This window comes from Gopherus evgoodei, chromosome 2 (assembly GCF_007399415.2).
Source record: "Gopherus evgoodei ecotype Sinaloan lineage chromosome 2, rGopEvg1_v1.p, whole genome shotgun sequence".
In the NCBI taxonomy this organism is placed as follows: Eukaryota; Metazoa; Chordata; order Testudines; family Testudinidae; genus Gopherus; species Gopherus evgoodei.
In genome coordinates this window covers 276,022,022-276,045,468 of record NC_044323.1, presented here as the reverse complement: position 1 = coordinate 276,045,468, position 23,447 = coordinate 276,022,022, and the positions used below count along the sequence as shown (strand labels likewise).

General features: G+C 41.3%; 1 protein-coding gene across 1 annotated transcript in view; it reads left to right on the top strand.

The window, feature by feature from the left end:
- Nucleotides 1–22,109, top strand: part of TMEM65 (transmembrane protein 65) — a 51,174-nt gene extending 29,065 nt beyond the window's left edge. The window contains exons 6-8 of the mRNA XM_030549469.1: nucleotides 69–111; nucleotides 15,157–15,262; nucleotides 17,219–22,109. Of these exons, the coding sequence (XP_030405329.1) occupies nucleotides 69–111; nucleotides 15,157–15,262; nucleotides 17,219–17,314 (245 nt within the window). The 3' untranslated portion in view covers nucleotides 17,315–22,109. The remainder of the gene's footprint in view (nucleotides 1–68; nucleotides 112–15,156; nucleotides 15,263–17,218) is intronic.
- Nucleotides 22,110–23,447: the final 1,338 nt, after the last annotated feature.

Genomic DNA, 23,447 nt, shown 5'->3' with positions numbered 1-23,447 from the left:
TATATCTTAAATACTCTTTTGTCAGCGGGTTTTGTAAAATAATGCTTTTCTGTTTCTCAATTTTTCAGCTGCTGCTTTGGGAAATCTTGTTTCAGATTTAGCTGGACTTGGGTAAGTCTGGGTTTTGCTGGAAGTACGTTATTGCTTGATCGCAAAAAAATACAACAAAAAGCCCCACCCAACAAAGCTTAATACACTGTAGAAATCCCTTTGGGTGTTTCTAATTCTTGAAATGTGTATTAACCAACCAGATACCCATAAAGATACCAGAATAATTGGCTTTCTCTCCTTGTGTTGCTCAGAAATAAAGCTGCGTTCTTTGAATTACTGCACATGTGGCTCTCAAATTATGGTGTTCATGTGCCCCAGCACAGGGGTTTGGAACATTTTCAGTAGCAATGTCCAGGAGGGGGGTTTCCCGGCATGCCCTCATGCTCCCATTCCCCAAATACATAAAGGGCACAGTGATCCCATCTGCCACTCAGTTCCTTCTAACTGCCTCAGCCAGTGAATCAGAACAACTATGGGTGTGTCTACGCTGCAAAGAGAAAAAAACCCAGGCCAGCAAGTCTCACCACTCAGGTCAACTGACTCAGGCTTGCAGGGCTTGCGGTACAGGGCCAAAAATAAAAGCTAACAATTTCTGGATGGGCTTTGAAACCCAGGGGAGAGGTGTGGGGGAAGCTAAGGGAGGGGTTGTGTCTTAGAGGCCCAGCCGGAGTGGGAAAGTCTACACTGCTATTTTTAGCCCCTTAGTACAAGCCCAAGTTGGTTGACCTGGACTCTAAGACTTGCAGGTGTGGATTTGCTTCTCCCCACCACGCCTCCTGTAGTACACATAGTGTCCCTCTGTAACCATCTTATTATTTAGTAATTGGTCTGATAGTTGATAGTTACTTTGTTCATATTTGTGAGTATATTGGTTATCCTTTCAATTAGCTTGTTAGCAGTAGTTGTTTTTTAAAGACAACAGCTTATGGCAGAGCCCAGATCTCCAGGTTTCAAGCCACGTCTCTCCTGGGGTGGGATCGTTCTTCTGACTGACACCTGCGATAGATGCCTTTCCTGTCTAAGTGAGGAACATGGCCATGCTGAGTGTGTGATTCTGCAAGTCCTTAAAGTAGCTCACGAAAAGTAGAGGCAGTCCAGACTTTTTCTTATGGTCTATGAGATCTGTGTTGGATGTTCACAACTTACCTCTCCAGTGCTCCAGTCAGCAGAAATGTGGCACCTTAATGGAGGAGAAATTAAGACATAAGAGACTCGGAGGAGTTTCTCAAAGCAGCCAGGGCCCCGTGCTGTCAGAGGACTAAGGCCAGATCTACACTAGGAAATTAGGTTGGTATAACTACTTCGCTCAGGGTTGTGAAAAATCCACATCCCTGAGCAACGCAGTTAAACTAGCCTAACTCCCTGGTATAGACAGCGCAAAGTCAAGGTGAGTATTCTCCATTTGACATAACTACAGCCTCTTGGGAAGGTAGTTTAACTGCACTGACAGGAGAAGCCCTTCTGTTCACTGCAGCGTTTGAAATGTAGACTTGCTCTGAGTGACTCTGACTCTTAAGGGCTGGTCTACACTAGAAAACTGGGATTGATCCATCTATGTCGCCCAAGGTATGAACAATCCACACTGCCGAGCAATGTAGTTGAGCCAACCTAAGTCTCTGTATAGACAGTGCTTCCCTTTAATTTTTCCATTAATGTAGCTACTGCCTCTTGTGGAGGTGGATTACATATGCTGACAGGAGAACCCCTTCCATTGGAGTAGGTAGCATCTACATTGAAGTGCTACAGCTGTGCCACTGCAGCATTTCAATTGTAGACAAGCCCAGGGGTGCCATGGCACAGCTGTATTGCTGCAGCTATTCCATGTAGACACTGCCTACACTGACTGAAGGGGTTCTCTCATCGGCGTAGGTAATCCATCTCCCAAAGAGGCGGTAGCTAGGCTGATGGAAGAATTCTTCTGTTGACGTAGCACTGTCTTCACAGGGACTTAGGTCAGCTTAATAGCACTGCTCAGGGGTGTGGATGTTGCACCCCTGGCCAGTGTAGTTAAACTGACCTGCTTTTCTAGTGTAGGCCAGGTCTCCATTTCGCAGCATCGAATGCTGTCTCTGTGGCTGGGAGGGCAGAGGAGTTCTTCAAAGGAGCTGTTCTGCCAGTGCTGAGAGTACAGTGGAGCTCTGTCGTGCTGCAGCACAGCACAGAGCTGCGACAGAAATCTTCCTCTTCAGCTAAAAGATCTCAAAGGAAGAAAAATTCACCTGTTTTCCTCAGCTTCGGCATGGGCTTCAGCAGCACTCTCCCTTTCAGTGTAAGTGTGGTCAGGACAGTCGTCTGCAGTGCTTCCCTCATTGGCACTACAGCTTTGATCAAAGCCCCTTCTGGGCAAGCATTTCAGCTGCTGAGGAAGCTTCAAAGCAAGGAGAGGCATCTACAACACCCTCACTGCAGGGACCTTTTTACACCTAAATTTGCAGTTCCGAAAGCTTATTTTGTGTCTTCACCAAACCTCAGGGTCACTCCAGATCCTAACTCATCAATCCTGGAAGTTCCCCTATCTTGGTACTAAACACATCCCCTCCTCAAAACGAAGCCAGGGTACCGCTAAAGAAAATTGCTTTGAACCAGTATGTCAATGCAATTAAGGATTTAAGTCCCACTCAAATCCTTCCTCCTCCTGTTATAGCTTCTGCATTAGAGGTTTCTTCATCCAAAGACTCTGACTCCTCTTCAGACTCTGACAGGAATCCTCCACCAAAAAGGAAATTGCATGAACGGAAAGAAAAAAGTCTTGGCAGACATATGGAAAAGACCTTCCTATTTAACCCAAGGATGCTAATTATTACTATGCTCCTTAATTCCCTCCACTTCTTTCCATATGGTCCACAACCACGGTCATATTTGTCCCTCGGGGCCTCAATAGTTGCAGTTTTGAGGAACAAGTTCTCCCACAGTATATGAAATCTATTCATGAGTCACCTGCTACAGACTTTTATAACTCTGATCACTCTCCTCATTAAGTTCAAGATGCAGAGGAACAACAAATTGTAAGTGATGGTGAAATACCAGCCCAACAGGACAAATCTTCTGATCTTCTTTCTTACCTGATGAAACCATTTCATAGGCTACACCACTTTCAGCTGATTTTAAAATCTTTGAGGAATCATTGAAGCATATGACAAAAACACTAGAAATTACTATGGTGACAGTTCAGGAAAAACATAAACTTTTTGATATTCTACAGTCAGCATCCCAAAGCAGGTTTGCACTACCTATTAATGAAGGAGTATTGGATCCAACAAAAGATCTCTGGGCTACCTCTGTTTCCATTTCAGCTATTGCAAAAGGCACTGATTATAAATATCAGGTACCCTCCAGGATTTGAGTATCTTTGTCACATCATCATCTCGCTTCTTCACCACTGGTGGTTGCTGCAGCCAATGAATGATCAAAACAAACTGGAAAATCTATCCCTAAGGAGATTGGATTTTTATTTATTTAATTTATTTACTATTTTATTTTAAAGAAAATTTATTCTTCAGCATTTTTATGGATCAGGATAGCAAATTATCAAATCATGCCAGCAAACAGGGGAGTTTCAGAGGGAGTTCTGTTGGAGGAGCAGGTTTCTGTAGTCTGTAGTTTGTGGATTGTATTGTGTAGTGTGTGTGAGTGTGTGGAGGCTGCTAGGGGCAGTGTGCTGGGAGAGCAGCGGAGCCCTGATTAGGGGGCGGGGCTTACCTGATTAAGGGTCCTATATAAGTAGCCAGCCAGTCAGGCAGTGGCACAGGAGTCAGCCAACAGAGCTGTAAACAGGGGAGTTTCAGAGGGAGTTGCCAGGGGGAGGTTGCAGGGCAGACTAAGACAGAGGAACAGACAAGCAAGTCAAGGGATAGAGTGGTGGTCTGGTGCCTGCTGGGGGCTTGTGTTGTGTTGAGTACCAGGCTTTAGGTGGGAAGGCCATGACTGATACAGAGGCAGCAGTGAAAGACACAATGAGGATGACTGGATGTGGAAGCTGCGGCATGTACATGATCCTGGAGGGGGTGCCTGAAAAGAGCTTTGTCTGCATGAAGTGCCGTCTGATAGAGCTGATGGAAGAGAAGATCCGAGGACTGGAGATGCAGGTGCAAACTCTGGTTGAGTTCAGAAGGGGGTCTGAGCAGATGAAGGAGTACAGACATGAGGAGACTGAAGGGAAAAGCTCAGATGTGCAGATGGAAGCAGGACCAAAGAATTCAGAGGAGAGACTGCTGGGTGAGGAAAGTGGACGGTGGAAGCATGTGACTAAGAGAACCAGGCAGAGGAAAAGACAGGCCAGTGAAGGAGAAATAGAACTCAGGAACAGGTTTGCAGAGTTGGAAAATGAAGAAGGGGCACAGCAGGTGGTTGCTGAAGGAGAGAGGGCAAGGAAAAAGAGAAGAGCTGATAGTCCTGCAAGAGGAGGGGAGGAGTCAATGGAGGCAACACCAAATATAAGCCCCAGGAGGATTGCAAGGAGGAATAGGAATCGAGAGGACTTGCAGCCAGTTGGTGCGGGGGATAGACCAGAGAAGCGCACTGTCACCAGGAAAAGGCAGGTCTACGTGATTGGAGACTCCTTACTGAGAAGAATAGACAGGCCTGTGACTAGAGCTGATCGGGAGAACAGAAGAGTGTGCTGTATGCCAGGTGCTAAGATACAGGATGTGGACCTGAGGCTGAAAAGGATACTAGCGGGAGCGGGGAAGAATCCGTTGATTGTCCTTCATGTGGGAACGAATGATACGGCTAGATACTCTCTGGAATGTATCAAGGGAGACTAAGACTATGCCAGACTAGGGAAGACGCTTAAGGAAATCGAGGCTCAGGTGATCTTCAGTGGGATTCTGCCAGTTCCTAGAGAAGGGCGACAAAGGTGTGACAAGATTATGGCGATCAACAGATGGCTCAGGCAGTGGTGCTATAAGGAGGGCTTTGGGATGTATGGCCATTGGGAAGCATTTATGGACAGAAGACTGTTCTCTCGGGATGGACTTCACCCGAGAAAGGAGGGAAATAGACTTCTAGGATAGAGGCTCGCCGACCTGATTAAGAGAGCTTTAAACTAGAAATTTGGGGGAGATGGTTGGGAGATGTTCGGGAGATCTCCACGCCAGAATGTAACCTTGAGAAGGAAGTAAACAAAGTAAGAGGAGATATAGCTGTGGACAGAAGAATTGGCATAAGGAGGAAGGGTAGTGTAGATAACAGACTAACAGATGATGTCGGTGGTAGAATGTCTGTGCCTAACAGGGTACAGAATGTGAGTGAAGCCAAAAGGCAAAAATTAAGATGTCTGTACACTAATGCGAGGAGCGTAGGGAACAAAATTGAGGAACTGGAGCTACTGGTGCAGGAAGTGAAACTGGATATTATAGGGATAACAAACGTGGTGGAATAGTAGTCATGACTAGAGTACAGGTATTGAAGGCTATGTGCTGTTTAGGAAAGATAGAAATAAAGGCAAAGGTGGTGGAATAGCATTGTACATCAATGAGGAGGTTAACTCTAAAGAAATAAGAAGTGATGGAATGGACAAGACAGAGTCTGTCTGGGCAAAAATCACACTGGGAAAGAAAGCTACTAGAGCCTCCCCTGAGATAGTGTTTGGGGTGTGTTACAGACCACCGGGATCTGATTTGGATATGGATAGAGACCTCTTTAATGTTTTTAAGGAAGTAAACACTAATGGGAAATGTGTGATCATGGGAGACTTTAACTTCCCAGATATAGACTGGAGTACAAGTGCTAGCAAGAATAGCAGGGCTCAGATTTTTCTGGATGTGATAGCTGATGGATTCCTTCACCAAGTAGTTGAAGAACCAACAAGAGGGGATGCTATTTTAGATTTGGTTTTGGTGAGGACCTCATAGAAGAAATGGTTGTAGGGGACAACCTTGGTTCGAGTGATCATGAGCTAATTCAGTTCAAACTAGACGGAAGGATAAACAAAAATAGATCTGGAACTAGGGTTTTTGATTTCAAAAGGGCTAACTTTAAAGAATTAAGGAAATTAGTTAGGGAAGTGGATTGGACTGAAGAACTTGTGGATCTAAATGTGGAAGAGGCCTGGAATTACTTTAAGTCGCAGCTGCAGAAACTATCGGAAGCCTGCATCCCAAGAAAGGGGAAAAAAATCAAAGGCAGGAGTTGTAGGCCAAGCTGGCTGAGCAAGCATCTCAGAGAGGTGATTAAGAAAAAGCAGAAAGCCTACAAGGAGTGGAAGAAGGGTGGGATTAGTGAGGAAAGCTGTCTTAGTGAGGTCAGAACATGTAGGGATAAAGTGAGAAAGGCTAAAAGCCAAGTAGAGTTGAACCTTGCAAAGGGAATTAAAACCAATAGTAAAAGGTTCTATGGCCCTATAAATAAGAAGAAAACAAAGAAAGAAGAAGTGGGACCGCTACACACTGAGGATGGAAAGGAGGTTAAGGATAACCTAGGTATGGCCCAATATCTAAATAAGTACTTTGCCTCAGTCTTTAATAAGGCTAATGGGGAGCTTAGGGGTAATGGAAGGATGACAAACGGGAATGAGGATATGGAGATGGATATTACCACATCTGAGGTAGAAGCCATACTTGAACAGCTTAATGGGACTAAATCGGAGGGCCCGGACAATCTTCATCTGAGAATATTAAAGGAACTGGCGCATGAAATTGCAAGCCCATTAGCGAGAATTTTTAATGAATCAGTAAACTCAGGGGTTGTACCATACGACTGGAGAATTGCTAACGTAGTTCCTATCTTTAAGAAAGGGAGAAAGAGTGATCCGAGTAACTATAGGCCTGTTAGTTTGACATCTGTAGTATGTAAGGTCTTGGAAAAAATTTTGAAGGAGAAAGTAGTTAAGGACATTGAGGTCAATGGCAATTGGGACAAAGTACAACATGGTTTTACTAAAGGTAGATTGTGCCAAACCAACCTGATCTCCTTCTTTGAGAAGGTGACAGACTATTTAGACAAAGGAAATGCGGTAGACTTAATTTACCTCGATTTCAGTAAGGCATTTGACACGGTTCCACATGCGGAATTATTAGTCAAATTGGAAAAGATGGGGATCAATATGAGAATTGAAAGGTGGATGAGGAACTGGTTAAAGGGGAGACTACAATGGGTCGTACTGAAGGGTGAACTGTCAGGCTGGAAGGAGGTTACTAGTGGAGTTCCCCAAGGATTGGTTCTGAGACCAATCTTATTTAACCTTTTTATTACTGACCTTGGCACAAAAAGCGGGAATGTGCTAATAAAGTTCGCGGATGACATGAAGCTGGGGGGTATTGCTAACATGGAGAAGGACCGGGATATCATACAGGAAGATCTGGATGACCTTGTAAACTGGAGTAATAGTAATAGGATGAAATTTAATAGTGAAAAGTGCTAGGTCATGCACTTAGGGATTAATAATAAGAATTTTAGATTAGATTGGGGACGCATCAGTTGGAAGCAACAGAGGAGGAGAAGGACCTTGAGGTATTGGTAGATCAAAAGATGACTATGAGCGGCCAATGTGATATGGCCGTTAAAAAAGCTAATGCGGTTTTGGATGCATCAGGCGAGGTATTTCCAGCAAAGATAGGGAGGTGTTAGTACCGTTATATAAGGCGCTGGTGAGACCCCACCTGGAATACTGTGTGCAGTTCTGGTCTCCCATGTTTAAGAAGGATGAATTCAAACTGGAACTGGTTCAGAGATGGGCTACTAGGATGATACGAGGAATGGAAAACCTGTCATATGAAAGGAGACTCAAAGAGCTTCACTTGTTTAGTCTAGCCAAAAGAAGGCTGAGGGGGGGGATATGCTTGCTCTTTATAAATATATCAGAGGGATTAATATTAGGGAGGGAGAGGAATTATTTAAGCTTAGTACCAATGTAGATACAAGAACAAATGGGTATAAACTGGACACTAGGAAGTTTAGACTTGAAATTAGACGAAGGTTTCTAACCATTAGAGGAGTGAAGTTCTGGAACAGCCTTCCAAGGAGAGTAGTGGGGGCAAAAGACATATCTGGCTTTAAGATTAAGCTTGATAAGTTTATGGAAGGGATGGTATGATGGGAGAGCCTAATTTTGGCAATTAATCTTTGATTATCGCCAGATAAGTATGCCCAGTGGTTGGTGATGGGATGTTGGATGGGATGGGATCTGAGTTACTGCAGAGAATTCTTTTCTGAGTGCTGGCTAGTGAGTTGCCCACATGCTCAGGGTTTAGTTGATTGCCATATTTGGGGTTGGGAAGGAATTTTCCTCCGGGGCAAATTGGCAGAGGCCCTGGAGCTTTTTTGCCTTCCCCTGCAGCGTGGGGCATGGATCACTTGCTGGTGGATTCTCTGCAGCTTGAGGTCTTCAAACCACAATTTGAAGACTTCAATAACTCAGGCATAGGTTAGGGGTTTGTTATAGAAGTGGATGGGTAGGGTTCTGTGGCCTGCTTTGTGCAGGGGGTCGAACTAGATGATCGCATTGGCCCCTTCTGACCCTAGAATCTATGAATCTATGATTATGCCCAGTGGATAGACTGTCGGAGTTTAAGGACAAATTGCACTCAGAGTAGAGATGAGTTTAGCACTATTTGTGAAGAAGAGCAGCTTATTGCTAAAACCCCTCTCTAAGCTAGGTTAGATGCTGCTGATTTAGAGTGCTTGTTCAGTGGCTACAGGTATCATGATGCAATGCTCAGCATGGTTCTCTGCATCAGGTTTACCAAAAGAAGTGCAAGTGACAGTTGAAAATTTGCCATTTGTTTGTCAGAATCCATTCAGTGCCAAGACATGAATCTCTGCATTAATTAAAAGACTCAAGTTGCACACTCAGGTCATTGGGTTTATATAATCCTCCTTTCAAAAAGAAATTAGTTTCATCCTCAGTTTTCAGTCTCCACATATAGGAACGCTCAATATCCTTCTTTTCCATGTTCCCGACACCAAAGGCCCTTCTGAACAGTCTAGAAAGAAATCTAGATATCAGAAGTAGTAGTCAATTCCACTACTCTCTTCTAGAATTACTCAGTTGGGTCAGACACAGACATCAAATTTGATACTCTTTTACTCCACCCTTTGACTCCCATCTATGTTATTTCCTGGCGACTTGGTAGCAATCACCACAGATTTATGGGTCCATTAAGTAATCAGGGATGATTATGCCATTCAATTTCAATCCTTGCCTCTTTCCCACCACCCTTCCCAGTACCTTTTCAGGGACCATTCTTATGCGAGTGCCATGCATCAGGAGATAGACGAAACTACTCAAGCTTGAAGCAATAGAGTTAGTTCCTCAGCAATATATAGGAAAAGGCTTCTATTCTCCCTGTTTCCTCATATTAAAAAAGAAAGGTGACTTGCGTCCAATTCAAGATCTCAGGAACCTCAAAAAATTAATTTGATATGCAAAGTTCCAGATAGTAACTCTTGCTTCAGTTATCCCTGTGCTGGATCCCAAGGATTGGTTCATTACCTTTGACTTACAGGACACTTATTTTCATGTATCAATACACCCAGCACACAGAAAGTATCTGTTTTGTGGCACTGGGGAGCCATTACTAATTCAGAGTACTACTTTGGAATTTCATCAGTGCAGAAGATATTTACAAAATTCCTGTCAGTAATGCAGCCCATCTCCTCAGAGAAGGGTTTCATATTTACCATTAACTAGAAGACTAGCTTGTGTGGGGGAAGTGACGAACACAGGTCATAGTGGCAGCAAAGAAAGTGATTTGTTTATTTTCATTCCCGGGTTTAAGAATCAACTTTAAAAAGTTTCTACTCAGATCCCGTCACAATACATAGAGTTGCTCAGAGCTCTCTTAGACTCAATAGCAGTGAGACATTCCTCATGCAAGACAGATTTCAAATAATAAAAAATCTGATTCTTCACTTCCATACTTACCCTCAGACAACGATAAGGATATGCCTGAAGCTTCTAGGTCATATGACTTGTGTACATTTGTAATTCCATTTACCAGGTTATGTCTGGCTGTTTCAAGCATGGATCGAGTCTGTTTACAAACCAGCAATTCACATTGTCAATGAAAGTGCTGATCCTAGATCAGATTTTATTCTCGATGGAATCGTGGCTGATACATGGAAATGTATGTGCAGGAATTCCATTTGCTCCTCTGATTGCATCCAAAACTTTGATAACCTATGCATCCAAGATGGGCTGTGGAACACAGACAAATCAAGATCAGACGCCATGAGTCTGAATATATCTAGAATCCACAGTTCACATAAATATACTTGAACGAAGGATGGTAAGCTTAGCTTGCAAAGCATTTCTACCTGTCATAAAGAATTATTAGATCCAAATTCTCATGGACAATTCCATGGCTGCCTATTACTTAAACAGACGGAGGCACGAGATCAGGCCTTCTTTGCCAAGAAGCCATAAAACTTTGGGAATGGTGCATTCAGAATCACATCAAACTGACAGCTCTTCATCTCCTAGGAAAGAAAAAACGGTCTAGTGGCCTCACTGAGCAGGAAAATGTACTTATCTCACAAATGGGAATTAAAAAAAATGCAATATTAAACTGATTTTTTCAAGGATGAGGACTTCCCCAGATAGACTTATTTCCATCAGTTCAAAATAGGAAATGTGTGATATTTTGCTCTTGAGCAGGAAAGAATCTGGAATCTCTAACAGATGATCCATGATTTCCTGGTCACACTGTTTGATGTATGCTATCCTTCCATTTCCACTAATTCCAAGAGTGTTAGACAATTATAGCAAGACAAGACTTGAGTTATACAGGTGGCTCTGGCTTGACTCTGCCAGTTTTGATTCGCAGATCAAATGCTACTGTCACCAGTTTATCATCATATCATCAATTTATCACATTCACAGTTCTGGAAGGCCTGTTATCTTAGAATCAGGGTCTGATTCTCCACTCAAATCCAACTCTCTGCCTTTCACAGCCTGGATGATATCTGGATGTCCTCAACAGACAGAGCATTCTTCAGACATAAGACCATTATTCTTCAGAGTAGAAAATTATCCACTAGGGCTAAATACCCAGCCAGATGGAAATATTTTACTTTATGGGCAAGGTTTAAAGGTTATGCTCCATCTCAGTGTTCAGTTCCAATAATATTAGATTACCTCTTATCTTTAAGTATCAGAGGGGTAGCCGTGTTAGTCTGGATCTGTAAAAACAGCAAAGAATCCTGTGGCACCTTATAGACTAACAGACGTTTTGGAGCATGAGCTTTCGTGGGTGAATACCCACTTCCTCAGATGCATGTAGTGGAAATTTCCAGGGGCATATATATACCACTACATGCATCTGAGGAAGTGGGTATTCACCTACGAAAGCTCATGCTCCAAAACGTCTGTTAGTCTATAAGGTGCCACAGGATTCTTTGCTCTTATCTTTAAAGCACTCAAGACTATTTTTCTCTTCAATCAAAGTCCATTTGGCAGTGATACCTGTCTTTCATTCTCCAGAAGAGGGAGATACATTTTTTCTCATAAATCAGTGAATAGATTTATTAAAGGGCTTGTTCACATTTTTTTCCTTCTATGAGAAAGATTGTTTCAATATGGGACTTAAATTTAGTGCTTTCTTCAGTTAATGACATCCTCACTTTGAACCTTTATCAAATTGTCCAATTCATCTACTAACATTGAAGGTAGCATTCCTGGTGCCAATTAACATCAGTTGGTAGAAAACGCATATTTCAAGCCATATGGATTAATCCTCCATACACATTTTTTCACGTGGATAGAGTAACTGAGATTGCATCCATCTCTTATTTCCAAACTACTATCAGATTTTTATATCAATCAGTTCACACATTCACCAGTTTTTCCCCACAAAAGCCTCATTCTTCTCCTGCTGAATCTAAATTACGTATTTTAGATGTGAGGTCCCTGTTATATTGCTTAGATAGTACCAGATCTTTTCATAAAATGTCAAGATTTTTTCATTGCTTGTGATGATAAATCAAAAGGGATGGCTATTTCATCACAAAGACTTTAAAAATGGGTATAGCCTGTCTTAGAACTGGTTATGATATTAACAAGAAGAGACATCTGTCAAGCATTCAAACCACTCCACCAGACATAAGCTTCATAGATAACGTGCTTAAGTCAGGTTCTAATATAGAACAGCTACCAGGTCTTCAGCTCACACATTTACAAAACATTATTCGTTAGTTACTGATTCACGATTTGACCCCCATTTTGGTAGAGCTGTTCTGCAGTCTCTTTTCTGATCAGTCCTAGCTCTTACCTCTTACAGGTAACTGCTAGCTAATAACTATAAGTGGGCTCCACATGTGCAGTACCACGAAGAAGGGGGAATGATTACTTACCTGATAGTAACTGTGGCTCTTTGAGATTTTGTGCACATGTGGATCCCGTGATACACCCACCATCTCCACAGCTTAGAGTCTTATAAATGAGGATTCTGGGTGGCTAAAGGTACTAAATAGTAATTGAGGTTGCTGTGACCTTTGTGCCTTTGGAAGGGGCAGAGACACGAGGGCATGCAGGGCACATGTATGATGTCTACTGGACACTGCTAGTGAAAATGTTCCAAACTCCTGTGCTGGGGCACATGGACCCCATAAATAGAATCCACATGTGCAGAACGTCTCGAAGAACCGCAGTTACTATGAGTTAATTAAGTTCTTTATCTGTTTCTTACAGTAGCTGGAATTATGATATCTTTACTCACATTGATTTCTTTTCCCGTTTCGGAATGTTTTTTAGCCTTTGCTCCATTCCAAAAATATAGCAAAGTAGCTAAAGTTGAGCTTTAAAAGTTTTGCTGTATTCATTAAAAGGTATATTCACATACCTTGCAGATGATAAATAGAGTTTGCACCCATTGTTGCAAACAGAACTTGCATTCACAAAACCCATTCATTTCAGTGTGTTCTGTAGATGCAAATATGAAACAGTTGCCTACTGGTAAGGGTTAGAATTGTGTTTGCACGAATGTTTGTACTTGCAAAATGTGGATCCATGTTTGTATGCATATATGTGTTTCTGTGCATGTCTTAAGTGGAGACTCAGTAGAGAACCAGCTGAAAACTTGACCCTAAGGTTAGTTCATTAGTGTTCAAGTTGCATTAATGTAATGAAATGGCCAGAGAGTGGAAAAACTGTGTGCAGATAAGAGAAACATAACTAAAATGCCATAAATCCAACATTTTAATATTTTTCATGCTAGGTTTTTTTTAGAGCAGTTTCTTAAAAATGTCCTTGATCATCTCAGCATGTCATATATTCTGTGCTAGAATATGAAGTTGCCACCAGCAATGTGTAGGGTCAGTATTTGAGACTTTGGGCAAGATCTTTGGATAGCATCATATGCTGTCTTAGCCTCAGTTAGTTCAACACTGTCTCATTCTGGAAGAACAAAGCCCACAGTGGGAATCCTTTAGTGTTAGTATCTTCAAATAACTTTTCATATACAGGAAAAATTATGGAAGTTGTTATAAACTGTTCAGTCCTAATCTATAAACTTGACTTTATAGTATAGTTTGAATAGACTCTGCATCCGTCAGTCCATCTAATGTAGTTTACTAGTGTGCCTAGACAGGTGAACCGGAACATCCCAGTCTGCCTTCAGGCAGGTTTGTTCAGTTGGCCAGCATCTGTGGAATACACTCCTTTTTATGGTGTTTATTTCCAGAGGACTTGTGCAACCTAGAGCCCCATAATTATTTTCTTTAAGACTTATTTGTCATGCCAAGTGCTTCCCAAACTCACTTCCACCACTTTTACTGTGTAGCAGCCCACTATCTGCACCCAACCATAAAAGTGAGACTAACCGCCAGGTAGATAAGTTGGTTAAAAGAGAAAAAACTTTCCTAACTTGCATCCCTCTTCAGTGGGATAACACTGCACTGATAATACCAAGTGTTCCCCAGCAAGTGGCTAAAGTTCCAGACAAGCTTTGGAATGTCGCCAAAACGTTGACTAGCGGTAACAGGCTTTTAGAATCTCTACATAGAGAATTTCATGGTAATAACAATTTTCTCATGGAAAACTGAAAAACCTGAAGAGTTTTATATAAACTAGTAATTCGTTGGAATGACTTAGCTATATTGGGAGGGGCAATCTACAAATACAGTGGCTCATACAATTTTAATATATTTTACAAGTATTAATGTGCCTTGAGAAGTACAAAAGTGATAGCATGGGTGAGGTAATATCTTTTATTGGACCATCTTCTTCTGTTGGTGGAAGAGACAAGCTTTCAAGATCTGTGTAAATGCGGAAGTGTGTCTTTCACCAACAGAAGTTGGTCCAATAAAAGATATTACTTCACCCACCTTGTCTTTCTAGTATCCAGGGACCCAACACAGCTATAATACTGCAAAAGGCTAAATAGATTGTTAATTCTGCCAAGAACTTCTCTCTGAAATCCTTATTTTTTCAGTTCCATTTTAAAAAAAGGTAACTTTTGTTTGCCAGGTAGTTAGTTGTATGATAAGGGTTATGGTAAATATGCTGAACACTCAGTATTAAAATGTAATGTAACTTTTATTTTACGGTTGTCCTGTTACATTTTAAGAAAAAGGTATATAAGAGGAGGGAAAGACGCCTTTAGACTCCAGACTTGAGAAGTTATCAATGGTAAATTAGTATGAGTAAGACTTTTTGGCTTTCTTTTCCATAGGGGAAAAACATTGGAACATTAATTTCTGCCTCAGCAACTGATTATTAAAGCACAAATATATATGATATGTTAGAAAGTTCCATGAATAATTGTTGAGAGGGAAGGTCTTATATATGTACTGGATTTTTTTCTAGTGCTGAAAAAGACATTGCTGAAAGGTGAAATCTTTTTTTCATAAATGTTACTGTAAAATGTGTCAAACTACAATAATGTCCAGGTCTTATTACATAAAGGTTTGGTTTTTTTGGAAGGCTTGACTAATTAGGGAGTGAATTAGTCAAAAGTATTCACTTAAAATGTAAGTGAGAACTTTCAAGTCTGAATATTTTCTTCTGTATGCCAAACTGGTGAGTTAGCAGTACAGCATGCAAGAAGAAAAACTTATACTGAAAAGTTAGTACTGCTTTTGCACAAGTAATTTAACTTCAGTTGTACGTTACTCCAGCTAATACGTTTTCAAATCCAGAAGCCTGAGTACTAACATGTGGCTCTTTTTTAGTCTTGCAGGCTATGTTGAAGCTCTGGCTTCGAGAATGGGCCTGTCAATTCCTGATCTGACACCCAAGCAAGCAGATATGTGGCAAACACGTCTTAGTGCACATGTGGTAAATACATTTATGTATAGTTTGTGTGTACTTTTCACTGGTCATTAGCAGAGATGGGCAGAATCCATTTTTTTTAAAAATTTTTTTTGACAAGTATCAAATATTTAACTTTTTTGGTATTTGGTAAATACTAAATATTGTTGTGTCAAGTTGAGGGGAAGCAGATCTGGGCCAGTAGGGCTGGGGGGGAAAATAGCCGCACACTCTGTGTATATCTGTGGACTCTGGCTGTGATGGTAAGATTAGGTGGGTGTATGTGAAGTTAGTCAATGTGATGGGTGGCAGTACTTGTCCTTTAGAAAGTTTGGTATCTATATTCATTGTTCATGTCAGACTTACTAAATGCTTTCTGGCAATATATCTGTAGTGTGTACAAAACTAATTCCTATCCTTAATTTATATATAAATCTGGATATGAAAAAAACTTTCCTCTAAGTAAAATGTGCATGTTAAAGGAATATCCACTACCTAGACTTAGGATAGAAATCATTTTCAGAATTACTAGATATTCATCATCTTTCAGAGAGAAAATATTGGCTATTTTATTTTATTAAAAATTGAAGTGTTTGATATTGACTCATTTAAAATGGGGGGAATTAATTGCCACAGAAATAAACTGACTAATTTCATTGCGATGAAATTAATGCTACAGCTGCAAGATGAAGGAAATATCCAAGCAAGAGCTGAAAAAGTAATGTAGGAATAGTTTACTTTGGTAGAAATTAGGGTAAAAAAAAGTACAGCATTTATCTAGGAAGAGTAGTTATGGAGAAGTGTGTGTTTGTATGTAACACCACCAGCAGCAAAAGAAGCAATGAATCCTCTAGCCTTATGTACAGGTACTAAATGTTTTCAATGGCGCACTCATCACCTCTAGCATTTAGGGTTTTCCTATGCTAATTGCTAATTCCAAATGTTAAAATTGTGAGAGTCTGACTCCTGGAACTTTAAACGAAGTAACTGTAGAGCTACTCTACTGCTCTTCCTACACATCTTTTTGTAAAATCTCATTCATTCACATAGATTCAGCTTCCATTCTCATGCCGATGACTCTCAAATCTGTCCTTCTGTGGTCTCCCTCTAGCCAATCTGGCTTTAAAGCATCTCTGTTTGACTGCATCTTCTGGGTCTCGTACAATTAATTTAAACCTAACGTGGCCAAAATTAAACTCACTATTTTTCCTCCCAAAACCTTCCCACTCAACCCTTATTTGTCACTTCACAATATGACCGTATTTTTTTTTGCTCAAAGATCTAACCTGCATATCATCTTTGACTTCTCCTTTGACCTAGACATGTGGGCCCAAATCTTGCAGGTTCTTCCTCCATAACATCTGTGAAATCTGACCTACTTCTTTGTGTACATGCAGCAAAATCTTACAGGCCCTCATCTCCCATTTTGATTACAATAACCTCCTCTTCTCTGGCCTCCCTGACACCTCCTTCACTCCCTCCCATTCCATTCAAAGTACAGCTGCTAAGGTATCTTCCTTGCCTGTCATGACCATGCCACCCCTTTTTTGAATCCCTCCACAGTTGTCATCTTTTCCATCGCAAGAAATTCAAGTTCTTGGGCTCTGGTTCAAGACCCTTTATAGTTCTGCTTTCCCCCTTCCCACTCTCTTCTTTTTATTGTGATGTATATCCAACTCTTTGAGCCTTGCTACTGCCATCCATGTCCACTGCACATATATACATGCCTCTCCACCACTCTCTTTGTATGTTGCCTGACTTGGGGCAAAAAACCCCAACTCATTGAATTAATTTGACATGTTACCCTGATTGCTGTCATTGTTTATATCTTTTTTGTCTTCCTTTATTGTAAGCACTTCAGAACAGGGTTAGTTTCTAATTATGTGATATTGCAGTGGCTAGCGTAATAGGACCTATTTTCTGATTAGGGGTAGCAACTGGACTGTGAAAACCCTGGTAATTTCTCTCCATTTTTTTCCTTAGGGTAAAGCTATTGGAGTGACCATTGGCTGCCTTTTAGGAATGTTTCCTTTGTTCTTCTTTGGAGATGAAGAAAAAAAACTGGAAGAGAAAAATTAACCTTTTTACAATACAAATAAAAATGTAAACTAACGTACCTCAATTATTCAGTTATGCTGTCAGAATATTTAGGAATTAACTGACAGTAACAATGTATAGACTTGGGAACAAAACATTCAGCATGTTGTTTTATGAATAGACTAATTTATTGTAGCTGTGTCTTATTCAGTACATCTTTTTATGAGATGTAAATTGTTGAAATGTTTTCACTTATAGTAACAACTGACGTTTACCAATTCCCTCTCACCTTCATCCTGTAACAGGATTATTACTTAATTGCCTGCTCTGGATGTACTGTGCAGATTTTGGGTTTCCATGGCTGCTGCCTAACTTGTAAATACATGCCAAAAAGGGTTCTTTTGCTGCTGCTCAGGTCCTCCAATCCAGACTGTCAATGGGGCCAGTTGGCGGGTGATTTGGAATGATGTCATTAAGCATTCTTGCAGTTACTTTTCCCTTTGAGCTGCCATTTCACATTGCCTCAGGATAGACCTGTTTTAGCTACCCCTCACGGTTTGGTTTGCACTCCTTCATAATGCTAGCTAATATTGTTTGCAAGCCATCCATTACATGCCATCACTTCTTGACGGAGATAAGTATTTATTTATAGTGGTGCCTTGTTACCAGGTTCATCCTTCAGTATTTATACACAGTCACCCATTTTTTTTTTTCTTGAAGCAGTATTTTGAGGATCAAGTTTAAAGTTAGTTTGTGGAATATCCCTTCTTTCATCTAACCACTCACTCAAGTTACAGCACCTACTTCTAGTGAGCATAACTTTTCTCTCTTCCTGAACTTTAACCAAACTCCAGGAATTCCATCTGAGCCCCTAATGGAGTAATTATGTGCTACTGGCAACTGGATCAAAACAATAAAACTGTGTTTTGTACAGAATAGCAGATAGGTTGAGAAGAGCTGTAGACAGGAGGGGGATGTCTTAAGATGAAATTGGAAAAGAAGAGTTATATCTGAGGTGATGATACAAGAAGTCTTTTCCAGAGGAGGGCACAGGACAAAAAATGAGGTTGCTCCCTTATTGCACTTTTTGTGCAAATGGTATGAACCGGTGCTGTGTTCTGTCCAAGAAGGATTTAATGTGAAGATCTGTTTCAGTCAAATCAGATTCCAGTATGCCATCTGGACACTTTCCAGATCTGCCAGTTCTGTGTTTCCCTGTAGACTACAGATTTTCAAACCATTATATGGATTTGTGGGGAAAATCTCTAATATATGGGGAAATAGCCTCTGTTTGGTTGCCTTTTCCTATTCATCTGCATCATGGGGAAGGAAAGCTAATTGGAGCTGCTACACAAGCTGATGGATAGTCTGTGGAGCACACAAGAGCTCTGCTCCACTATCTATTAGCTGGTGAAATACTCAGCTCTTTGGTCTTAGAACTGGCTGGGGAGTTGCTGCTTCCTGTCAGCTCTGCAGCTTCCCGTGTCCCCTTGACCTCCCCCATCTGCCTACACGTGTTTGCCCTCCCATGAGTCCCTAGCCCCTGACATCACCCTACCTACCATGTCCCCAGCTTCCCTCTTACCTCAGGTGTCTTCTGGGATAGGCGTTGATGGCCTGCCCCTCCCCTCCATAGGTCTTAATGCAGTACCTGGCTGACTCCCCACCTCTAGTCATTGGGGAGCTGCAAACAGGGAACCCATTGCCTCCCAAATCCCACAGAGTCCATGGCCTTTAGAAGCAGGGACATAGCCTCCCAGGCACTGAGCTCTGCTGACTTCAATCATGCTAGCCAGGAGTAGCTCTACCCAGTGGGTGGGGTTTCCACCTATTGCTGGCAAACTCCTCCCATAGGGATGGAACTTTCTTCAGCAGCCAGGGCTGGAGCCATCTGAATGTAATGCCTGCAGAGCCAGGGTGTGGATTAGGCAGTGAACCCCCACTTGGCAGTCCCCCAAACACGGGAGGTAGTGGGTCCTCCCAAAGGCATGTAGGTGTGGGAGGACATTGGGGGAGTAATGAGGGAGAGAGGAAAAGAATAGGGAATCATAGGCCTGGGATGGAACTTCCACGCATGGAATCCCCGTTCTTACCCTGAGCTCTGTCTGTTAATGGTGAAGCCTATGGTATGCTTTCCCTCTTCTTGTGTAATGTGGGAGCTGGCTTGGTGGAGGGTTTTGTGGGTGATGGGATGACTGCATGGACTGAATTGTGTATGAGTTGCAGGGGTGTGTGTGTGTGTGTGTGTAATGGGTGGGTGAGATTGTTCAGCACAGGTGGGTGGAACATACATGGGTGTGTGCACAGGTGGGTGGAACATACATGGGTGTGTGAAGTGAGCAGGTGTGCATGTATAATTGGAGGATGTGGGGCTGCATGCATAGAATGAGTGGGTATTGTGTGTGTATGCCGAATGAATGGGAGGGTTGGTGGAGGAGTGAGTTGTCTGGGTAGTATATGAGTAATGACGTTGGGTAGGAAGATGGGAGGGAGTGAAAGTGGGTTTGAGATGTATGGAATGAATGTATGAAGTGGACATGCATAGAACAAATGGACACATGTATCTGAATTTATGCATATTTATGCATGTTAATACAACTATAGCTAAATTAAAATGTACTGGGTTTTTTATTTGCAAATGTTTGCATGCATGGTTTCCTAATTTAGAAACTCAATCTGTTGGTCTCTCTCAATCTTTCTGTTGAAAGCTGTTTTAAGATGAATGAGTGCTCATGTCAAAAATGCTTAACGGCTGGTTTCTCTGATCGTCAAATTGGAAAAAAAAATCAGTCTGGATTAGTGGATCTGATTTGCAGAATATAATTCACAGTTAAAACTAAACCTTTGTTTATTACTTTCGCTGTGAAGGCATTTATTGGAAAAGTAGATTTGTGGGTTTTTTCCTTTTTTGCCTTATTAATTTTACTTATTTGCAGCCCTGTATAATCTTATGTTTGTTGGTGAGTGGTGAGTGATAGTTGCAATTACCATATTAAATATTTGTAATATTTCAGTATATGACCCATCTGTACTATAAATATAAATTCCTAATAGTTGCTTACAAAGGAGAGGATCCTCTCTATGCACAATATGGAAGAAGATACCAAAAGCAGGGTAGAGCTAGGGCACTTTATTTTGGCAACCCTGCATCGTTAGTTGAGTTTTTCTAATCTGTAGAAAGATAGTAACAATTACGTTAAATCCCATGAAACTAAATGTTTTGTTTGCTGTTGGAAAGACTTTATTATTGCAGCCCTTATTTGTTTAACATGTTTGATTAGCTGCTCACCTCCTTGGTGGTAAATCTGATCCCCCTCTTGACCACCTCCAGAGGCCCTGCCCCAGCGGTACCAGCCCTTTAATCCTAATGGATGAAGAAGGAACAAAGAAATGCTCTCAACTTTTTAATAAGCTTTGAGATAGTATTGCTAAAGCAGTGTCTCAGAATTGCACTTCCCACAAAAAGATGACTTTTTCATAAACTTTTTTAATATTCCCTTAATAAGTAGTATCAATTCAAATGTCCCTTGTTGTAGGATAGTATAATCTTCCTTCCAGTGTAAGTTTGTGTTTTATGTGGTGCTTGGATGCTTTAAAATTGATCATCCAGTAGTAGTTGTCTTGCCTGGAAAGGACACTTTGGTTTTCTTCCTCTGCATATGTATTCAGTTTGCAAGAAGCTTTTCTTCTTTTGACTACTATTCTTTCCTATTTTTTTCTTTACAAAGCTATAGTTATTATTTTTCTTTTTTTAAGATGGAGAACACATAAAATGCACTTTCGATAGCAGTATTTTTATTTTACTATAAACCGGCATAACTCATCCAAGTGTAACATGTTGCTGAAAATAAGTACCATACTCTAATGTATGGTACTTTGCACAGAATAGTTTCAGCAATGTTTCCCATTACAATATTGGCATTAGCATTGAAATTTTTAGGCAATACTCAAGCTTCTGTACTTCACTAACTGATTAAAATCGGAACACTAACTTCATTCTCATTATTTTTGAGAGCTTGCAAGAACAAATACGTAGCTAAATTCAGCTGTTGTAGTAGTGGTCATTTAAAAATGACTAAGTCCACGTACTATTGTTTATTATCTTGTGCATGTAAATTGAGTGCATTTTGTTGATACTGTATGGTAAACTATTGTTCTGCAACCAATATTTTTAACAAGAAAAGATGAACTAAAAGATCTTCAAAGAAGTTCATGTGATTTTGTTCTAAAACTATTGAGCTGGCCATGAAAAATTATAATGGGCAGGCAACACCGTGGTTGGACATAATCTTGTGTGTTTTAGACCAGCCGTGGACAGGGAGATCATGAAGGTGACTCCCTAGGTCTCCCAGGATTTGGGAAAGGAATAGTTAATACTGTAGGTGAAATCCTGCCACCTTTGTCACCAGTGGGGAAGCTCTCTCAGTTTTCAGTGGGGCTAGATGTCACCCTGTATGTGGGATGGCTCAACAAGGCTACAGGATTAACCCTTGTATACCTCAGTGGTGCGAAAATAGGGGTTTGTGCCTATTCAGTATTGTGAATCTCTCAGCCTGTGTTTTTAGTAAATGATCAAGGGCAATCCTGAGTGCTCTGGCCCTGTTCTTAAAAACACAGATTTGAAAAGACCAAGCATTATAACAGAAGAACTACCATGTTGTCCGTACAAGTTTTTAAGAAACTTTGTTCTTACTCCATTGGTTTATTTCTATCAGTTTTGTACTGTATGTAAAATGGGCCTTTAACATTAAAAACTTGGTAGACGTGAAATTGTTTATATTCTGAAATGGTATGTCTTTTATTGTAACTTTAAATTTCATTATCAGTGTGTTTTTAACATATGATTCAAGTGATTTCTGTAGCTTGAGTTATTCCTTTTGCTTCCATTGCCCATGATAGATTCAGGGACATTTTTTAGAAATAACCAGCAAAGAACATGCATTTGATAGTATGGTGTGTGCCAAGCTGGGAAATACCTCTTATTTTTTATGAATATTGTGCATCCGTCAGTGTGTTTATGATGCATTACTTGCTGTGGGGTAAGATAAAAGGGGATTGTTAGAGGAACCAAGCAGGAAAAGGAAAGCAATCAGCTAGATAAGGAATGGCCCACAAAACACAGTAGCCAGGTTATTAGTTGTAAAGAAGCGACTTATCTGGTGCCAATAAGGTTACACAGCTGCTTTGTCAAGGCTGATGAGAGAGAGAGAGAGCTCAAAAGATTCGGTCAGTTAAAGGATTTGCTCCTCTGAAAGAGATGGGGAGAAAGGAATTGTCAGCAGACTGAGGCTGATAGAGAGAGGGTCTGTGAAGATGCGAACTGACTCTCGGAAGCGGGGTCTGGAATAAGCTGGACCTACCTCAGCTATGCATAGAAAGGCTGCGAGTCGGTAAGTCAGGATACATATAGGACACTTTTTGCTTTAACCCCTTTTCTTAAATGCTGAGTTCCCTTTGGCAAATAAATACTACTTTGTATTGAAGAAGCTGTTTCAGTGTCACTACAAACTTATTACGTCACAGGCTCCTAGAGGAAGAGGGCTTACATGTGTCAACCCCAATTGGTGCCTCTCAGGTTAACGCAGCTGGTAAACGGGGCTGCAGCCCAGAGGTCAGTCTGAGTGGTAAGACTGCATGGTTCCATCCAGAATGAGGTGCTGGAAGCTAGGCCTGTCACCTGAGGGGAGCACTTAAGAGGGACTGAAAAGGCTCTAAAGCGCAGCTCACCCTGTAACCATGACACCAAAGCATATCTTCGTATTTTTCTCATTCATAGAATCATAGAAGATTAGGGTTGGAAGAGACCTCAGGAGGCCATCTAGTCCAATCCCTTGCTCAAAGCAGGACCAGCCCCAACTAAATCATCCCAGCCACGGCTTTGTCAAGCCGGGCCTTAAAAACCTCCAAGGTTGGAGATTCCACCACCTCACTAGGTAACACATTCCAGTGCTTCACCACCCTCCTAGTTGAAATAGTTTTTCCTAATATCCAACCTAGACCTCCCCCACTGCAACCTGAGACCATTGCTTCTTGTTCTGTCATCTGCCACCACTGAGAACAGCCTAGCACCATTCTCTTTGGAACCCCCCTTCAGGTAGTTGAAGGTTGCTATCAGATCCCCCTCCCTCATCTTCTGCAGACTAAACAATCCCAGTTCACTCAGCCTTTCGTCTCC